Source organism: Garra rufa, chromosome 7, assembly GCF_049309525.1.
Source record: "Garra rufa chromosome 7, GarRuf1.0, whole genome shotgun sequence".
NCBI lineage: Eukaryota > Metazoa > Chordata > Actinopteri > Cypriniformes > Cyprinidae > Garra > Garra rufa.
In genome coordinates, this window is record NC_133367.1 from 42,154,923 (window position 1) to 42,163,348 (window position 8,426).

Here is an 8,426-nt window from a genome sequence, read left to right on the forward strand (position 1 = left end):
ACCCTAGTAGAAGTCGAAGGGGGAAAAAAAATATAAAAATGGAAGAAGCAGAAGTCAAAAAAAGTCAAAGAAAAATTTTAATAAGTTGAAGTCGGAAAAAAAGTCGAAGAAGCAGAATCCATAGAAGATGAAAAAAAGTCGTAGAAGCAAAAGCCATAGAAATTGAAGAACTAGAAGTCAAAGAAAAAGCCGAAGAAGCTGAAGTCATAGAAGTCAAAGTAGGAGTAAAAAAAATATAAGCCATAGAAGAAGTTGAAGAAAAAGTCAAAGCAGAAGCCATAGAAGAAGCTGAAGAACTAGAAGTCAAAAAAAAAAGGTTGAAGAAGCAGAAGCCATAGAAGTTGAAGGAAAGTCGAAGTAGAAGCCATAGAAGTCGAACAAAAACAAACAAACAACAACCAAAAAAAAAAAACTAAAACTAATGAGCAGAAGCCATTGCAGTCGAAAATGTAAAAGTCGAAGAATAAGTCAAAGAAGCAGAAGTTTTGGACTGATGAAGAGAAACACCCGCCCATGCAATTCTAAAGCGTAGAGATGCCAGGATAATTTTTAATATAACTCCATTTGGAGTCATCTGAAAGAAGGAAGTCATACACAAACTCGGATGCCTGGAGCGTGAGTAAATAATAGGCTCGTTTTATTTTATTTTGGGTGAACTAAAGGAACGGTCTGGAAAGAACAACGGAGTTGTGCAAGTGCGTTTGTTTCTGGCATTTCAGTAACAAATGTTTTATTAAACAAATTAAATACAATTTAGTCAATGAAGTTGTTGTCCATGTTTTATTAATGTCAATGTCACAGTTTGCGGACCATCGCTATGCAGAAGCCTTGAGTGCTTGTGACTCTTTAGCTCCCATGGCTCGCCTCCAGGAACAGGTATTCACATCTAGATTCACATTAGACTGGCAAAACTGTGATATGTCGGCTTTAAGGTGATTCCAGTCTGTGAACACATATGTGGTTTTTAAGGGTTACTTTGTGTCTGAAACTCTTTCCACACTGAGGGCATGTGAAAGGCTTCTCTCCAGTGTGGATCTTCATGTGAGTCTTGAGATTTCCTTCTTGTGAGAAGCTCTTCCTACAGACACTGCAGGTGAAAGGGGTCTCTCCGGTGTGAACTCTCCTGTGGTTCGTAAGGGATAATTTATATGCAAAGCTCTTTCCACACTGAGGGCATGTGAAAGGCTTCTCTTCACTGTGACATCTCATGTGATTTGTAAGACCGCCTTTTATTGAGAAGCTCTTCCCACACAGTCTGCAGGTGAAAGGGCTCTCTCCAGTGTGACTTCTCATGTGGGCATTAAGGGTTACCTTATGTCTGAAACTCGTTCCACACTGAGCGCATATAAAGGGATTCTCTCCGCTGTGGATTTTCATGTGAGTCTTGAGATTTCCTTCTAGTGAGAAGCTGTTTCCACACAGTTTGCAGGTGAAAGGGGTCTCTCCGGTGTGAACTGTCCTGTGGTTTTTAAGGGATACTTTATGTCTAAAGCTCTTTCCGCACTGAGGGCATGTGAAAGGCTTTTCTCCAGTGTGGATTTTCATGTGTGTCTTGAGACTTCCTTTCTGTGAGAAGCTCTTCTGACACAGTTTGCAGGTGAAGCGTCTCTCTCCGGTGTGAATTCTCATGTGGACATGAAGGCTTCCCTTTTCAGTGAAACTTTTCCCACACTGTTGGCAGGTGAAATAACGTCTAGTTACAGTCTTTTGAGTTCTTCCTGAAGACGTTTTTTTAGTCTGTGAGCATCTAGAATTTTCTACAGTTTTGAAATCATGATCTTTCTCTTCCACTTCTGTCTGTATTTCACTGTCCTCTTTCAGCGCTGTCAGATCTAAGGTGAAAATGACAAATAGAGACATCAACACATCATATAAGATTATATCCTGTAGAATCTGAACCACTGGCCCAATTGGGCCAGTAGAAAAAATTCTTAGCATTGAACCCTGCATTATAAATGTCTTCAGCATCACTTTTGATCAATAAAAAAAATAAAAAATTATGCCGACTCCAAGCTTTTGAATGGTAAAGTGTACTAATTTTACAAAAGCTTTTTATTTCTTTGGATCAGATCATCAAATATATATATATATATATATACACACACACACGAGTTTGATAGAAGATGTGAAAGCCACAACAAATGTTAACTTCAGCGCAAAATTTGTGTCCAAATCTGAAGTAGATCTGAGCTGCATTGCTCTTTGTCTGCTCTTGTGATCTTAACATGTCTTAATCATATAAAACAGCAGGACATTCATATCACATTATTCAAAAATACCACTAATTTGTGTAGAATTTGACATTTTTATAATTATCAAATGACCAAGATGAAAACCAACCTGCTTGTTCCTCAGTCTCTTCAGGTTTGACACTGAATGCATCTTCAATCTTCAGGTCTTCACACTCCTCTTTAATTAATGTCATCTTTATAATAGCCACATGGATCTCAGTTGTCTGTGTGTTTGGACAATCTGTCACAAATAAAATGAGAAGAATGAATGAATGAATGAATGATGCATTTATGTAGCGCTTTAATTGTGTAATTAAAAGAGAAAAAATAAATGCAAACTCAATCAATTCAGGAGTGATAGTTAATGGCCATAAAGGGCCTGATCAGCAAAGACAATCAAAACAAACACTGAATACTAAATCTAGTGCTACAGATTCATAAAATACAGCCAGTTGATATTTAGTCCACTTTCATGAAAACAGTCTGTAAAAGTGTTCGCTGTATTTACAAGGTTTGAGCAGCAGATGTCATCAGCGCCTCGAAACATGTTGAGAATCATATCTTCAGTTGACAGAGAGTTTCAAACAGCTGCTTTCCAGTCTCGAGTTCGTGTTTATGATAAACTAATTCAGGATATAGCGACCGAAATTATACACAGCTTTTCTGTTAGTCGTGTTAGGATACGCTTCATAACGCTTGTTAACGTTAGATAAAGCACTACAACGTTACATACAGTAATCATTCATTTATTTTATAGTTCTTAGTGAAATTAGTTGAACGGCTGTATCGATTAAAACAATTAAAACGCTTTAAAGACATACCTTTCTTCAGTCTAGACGCAGGAGCGCGGCGCAGGCGTATGACGTCACCACGGCACCAAAATAAAAGTCCCGTTAAACTCATGAGCATTGGCTTGTGAAAGTAGAATCAGGCTTTATTCGCCATTTAATGTAAACTCTTACACACATTATTTTCCATTCTTCTTCAGATATAGGTTTTCCTCCTCCCATTTTATTTTAATATACTAATAGGTCGAATGTTTTGAGATTTAACAAACGTATTGTCGATATATAAAATGATGTATGATTTTCTAAACTAATCTTTAAGACATGCGTTTGTCATATTAAGTTAATATTAAGTTTACATCTGTAGGTACGACCATGTTTATAATGAATATATTTTTTTAGCTGTTTAACTGTGTATCTTTTAACTTTTATTCCTCAAGTTGTTCTTCTTTAAATATAGTCTAATCTATTTGGCATAAATTCTGGCACCACATTACCATATTTCCCTCTAATTTAAATTCTTTTATAATAGTTTAGAGTACATATTGCCTATGGGTTATTAATCATGTTTATATTAGCAATAGGTGATACCAAACGCTTTAATTTGACACAATACGGTTTATTTATTTATTTATTTATTTATTTTTTCAATCTTTACGATACCAATACTGATTATTTTTAAATGGTATGTGACTTTTCAAAATATGGTTCATTTGTAGAAAAAAAAAAAAAGATGACTACACTTAAAGGCAAAGCACATCCTTATGGCACATATTGGCCATTACTAACAAACTCATTACTAAAGAAAATATGAGGACAAAAAAAAGTTTAAAACAGTGCAATATTTTACAGACATATTGATTAAATAAAATAATTCATTATAGCATAAATAAGAAAATAAATTACCCCCCCCCCCCCAAAAAAAAAATGCACATTTGCACTTTCTTAAGGATTTCGTTATCTTAAACAGGCCTTTTTTCAGACCATCATTTATGTTTTTAACTTCACTGTAATTGTTCTTAAAACTTTAGTTTTGAATTTACATTTGCTGAGCAGTGGAAATGTGTTCTCATGTTTTTTCCACCAAAATTTTCTTTCTGCTCAGCAGACATGGCTGCACTTTGGAGAAGAGAAACCAGAGGCTTTCGAAATGGCTCTTAATGGCAACCCTCTGGGGTCTGAGGGTGTTTTGGGGCCCTGAAGAAGTTTTGACATGCCTTGACATTTGTGCTTTTTTCAGTATCTTAAAAACATATGAATGGTTAAAGTCAGATTACATTGTAATCAGCACATATTGGGCTACAATAATATGCAAGCAACATTAATGTGCATGTTTGTGTTTTTGAGAAAACTATGTTTATGCGTGGTTATTGAAAATCTAAAGTTTTGAAGTCACTGAAATAAGGCCATGAAGCACATACAGGACATTTCTTTACAAGACTTTTGATAATTGGATGTCGTAGGCTAGAATTTTCAACCAAATGATGTGAAAATCATCTCGTTCACTCGTTCAGAGAAAACAATATATTTATGTAAATTTTATAAAACATGTTTTGTGATCGAAAGGGATTATTCATAGGTGTGGCAATGACCCATGAATATTTAGCAATTTACACCTGAGAGACAAAAGAGCCCTCCCTAATGGCCCCATTAATGACTGACTTGACTATAGCAGGTAAGGAAACAATGTGAAAAAATTCAGAGAATATTCAGAGAATGGAGTTTTAGATTATTTGTATTTTATTTACTACACTGTATAACCAAAACATACATAATGAAGGTCAAAGACACATTATTGAGCTCCCTCATCTAACCACACAGATGTGCACAGATTTTGTGGCATTTCTGAAAACTTCTTCTGAATTCTGTTCTACAAATGAAACAAGTAAATCTTACCTGCTATTTTGCGTGCACTTAAAAAAATACAAAAAAAGTCAAAAACTTGTTTTACACTAGAATATCAGTGTAGTTGAACATCTCAAGTTTCTAGTGCTCTCAGAGGAAAACAGTTTGAAGGGACTCAAGGGAAAGAGGGCAGGATTCATCTTTTGAGCAGGTTTGAGATCACTACAAAAACAAAACAAAACAAAAATCATATCAGGATCATCTGTCAGTATACAGTCATAGACTCTAGCATTTGTACTAATATAAAAAAGGACATGTAATATCTGAGAAACTAATAATTATCGTTTAGCACCATATAATAAACGTGATGTAAACATACATTCAGTGTAAGCACACACATATTACTTTTACACCCTACTGTTATACAATAAAATAAATAAATTAATAAGTATGATTCTACAGTCATAAACATATCGTCATAAATGCATCTCACAGTCATAATCACATCGTTTTTCTAGAACATTATAAATATCCTGGCATCGTGAGAGATGCAATGCAATCAAACGTACTTCATAATGTTTCATTTGATAAAGTCAGAAATTTTAGTTTGGAATAAGTCTAACTAGTAAAATGTGTACACGTTTTGTCAAAGTAAATAACAGCGAAAGCTAGTAGGAAAATGAAAGTAAGACTTACTCATGTAAATGTCTCCTCCTGCTGGGTTTGCGTCGCATCATGTCCTTCTTCTGATCGTTGTAAATATAAGTCTAATTCATCACAGCATATCTTCATTCAGAAACAAACTGTAACCAAGATGAACTTGAAGTCATGTTGCTTTGTTGCGGTAATGTGGGAGTTTCCTCACGTACAGATACTCCGGTCCTTGCCACGCTTGTAGCACATGGCTAATTTGCATATCTAAAGAAATGTCGCTAGTGGGCGCGGTCACATTAGAGATAATTAGTTGGAACTGGATAGACTAGACATCTCCTTGGTATCATATAGATTAATTTATCACAGATTATTTGTTTTTGATAAAACTTACTTCGTTTAAAAGCATAAATCTCAAGCTTTCAGTAGATACCACTTTTCTGTTTGTGTGCTGAGTATTCACCAAGTTTGAATGATTTAAGTGACGCATTTCTAAAAGCAGTTTGCGGAGAAAGAGAAAACAGAAATCACCCTGTTTGTTTTCTCTATTCTAAATAAAAAAACACAACTTTCTGCTGTTCTTGTGAGTGTGCACAAATAAAAGTACACACTTTACAGTTTCCAATGATGTATATCTCTAATTTGTATGACTAAAACCGACAGAGCATTTTTAGTGTCTTTTGCGCTGATCTAAAAAAAAATGAGCTGGTATCGCCGGCGATACAGCCGGCCTCAGGGCCTAAGGACTTTATTGGCTCAGCTGATATGGGACCGTTCTAGAATACCGAATTCAACCTCATCTCTGCTGCTTGGGGTTTGCACTTTTTTAGCTTGTCAGATCCTTTAGTTCTATGATGGGACAACTTCAATAGCCCCACATTTCTCTGGACATCACACTTGTTTCAGCCTTAATGGATTCTTTCACGACTGAGTTAAGGGTGTGTGAAAAACACAGACTGTGTTTCCAGTTGGTTTTCTGAGACCATATTAGCTCCATTGTCAGTTATAACAGCATGGACATTGCTGGAAATTAAATAGTCTATAGGGTCAATCTGTGTCAACTCAACCAGAGGTCTCCAGCTCAAGTTTGATTTTGCTCATATTTATTCTGAGGAAAGATAGACATATGCAGTGATGGAAGCCATAATATTAAATGTCACTGATGAATATTTACTGAGTAATCCACTATTTTGTAGAGGGAGGTCAAAATGGCAATTTTCACCTTAGATTTAGAGTCAAGTTACAGGGGGGTAAAAATAACTTCAGAAAGATGGCAGCATCCTTATCTTGTTTTTGCTCAGAGATTGGTCGCTCTATTAGTAAAATCTGTTGACTTTAGGAAAGTGTGTTGCATTATGTGTCAATGGTGACCATTCAAAAATAGGAAAAAATAGCACTTTTCAAGTTCTTCTCCAAAGTTTGCATGCCTGTAACTCAAGAATTATTAAAGACATCTTAATGCCCTTCTAGATTTTGGCTCTTAGCAAACTTTCCTTTTGGCATCTTTATTTTTAACGCCCTATGAGATTCGGTTCCAGAGATATTGGAATTTGAATATGGCTCCAGGAGTAAATCGTTCAAATGTGGACATTTTCAGTGGTCAAAATCCAAATGTGGGTCAGTTTGCAAAAAATATGATCCTTATTTTCTTTTAAAGAGGAATATCTGAAAAACAAAAGTTGTTAAGTGTGCCGTAATATACAACCTGTCACCACTGTGTCTGGGTCTAAACAAGTGTATGCTCAAGGAATCATTGCCCTGTTTCCATATCTTCGGGATCCATGCAAAGCTTGAATATCTAAGTAAATATTTTGTAAAATTCTTGTTTTACTGTAAACATTTTTTAGGGAACATTATTATGACCCTCAAAGTGAACAAGGGTACTTGTCATGGAAAATTAATAACATTCAGAGGAACAATGCACCATCAGAGACCCATAGATGTGTCCTCCAGTCTTGTAGTGGTGGCCCATCTGTGCAGAGAGAGGCAATGGTGATAAATGACTGTCTTTATGAGGGAGAGAATCATTCAACCAGTTTATTTGAAATTTCTGATTCTGGAACAATATACATGACTGACTTTGAGCAACTGAATCATTAACTCCACTGTTTAGAACTACTTCTACTTTTTATATTTCCAGCATCAACATAAGAGAATGGATGTAGACACCCTGTGAGCTCTAATTGAAAGCAAAGGTCCAAGTATACTGCAGGATTATGAAGCTTCAGGAATGCTTTCAGAGACATCAAGAAAACTCCTCGTCAAGATAGGAGTCAGTGCGTTGGTGGAACAAAGTGGATTGTAAGTTTTTACAGTTGAGAAATTTAACTAAAACAGCTCTGAATACGATAATGTATAAAGATGATAAATACTTTGAATACACACTGATTACTTTTAATAATTTGAACATAATCATGAAAAACAAACTGCTAATCACCAGTAGAGAAAACTGACTGAATTTAATGCCTGTATTTTGTTTTTGATGTATTATATACAAGTTTAATTGAATTGGGTGATTCTTCTATGTTTTTTTTTTTTTTTTTTTTTTGCTTATAGTTACCCTTGTAATGATGAGAAACGGATGTTGGCAGAAAGTGTGGGAACACTGTTTCCTTCTCGGAAGATCAAGATGGGAGAAGAGAATGAAGGATTTGTAAGTTGTACTTATTTAAACACACAAAGCTCACTTGTAATAAATGCAAATTGGAATAGTAATTGTGGTATGTTAATTAGTTAACAGGTTACAAAACAACTGAAATTGTGTAAAATTGTAATGTAAAGTTTAGATTTTTTTTTTTTAAATATAATTAATTACCAATATTAATTTTACAATCAAAAGTACATCCATTATGCTGTTTGCTCATCACACATGATAGGTTGTTGAGAAATTAAAACAAAATTACATTTGTTATAC

At 35.1% G+C, this 8,426-nt stretch overlaps 1 protein-coding gene across 1 annotated transcript; it reads right to left on the reverse strand.

The window, feature by feature from the left end:
* Positions 1–919: 919 nt before the first annotated feature.
* Positions 920–3,087, reverse strand: LOC141337805 (uncharacterized). The gene is made up of 3 exons (XM_073843393.1): positions 3,053–3,087; positions 2,341–2,472; positions 920–1,832 (listed from the first exon to the last, which is right to left on the reverse strand). The coding sequence occupies exons 2-3, from the start codon at positions 2,423–2,425 to the stop codon at positions 928–930; spliced, it is 990 nt and encodes a 329-aa protein (XP_073699494.1). The 5' UTR covers positions 2,426–2,472; positions 3,053–3,087; the 3' UTR covers positions 920–927.
* Between the last annotated feature and the right edge of the window lie 5,339 nt (positions 3,088–8,426).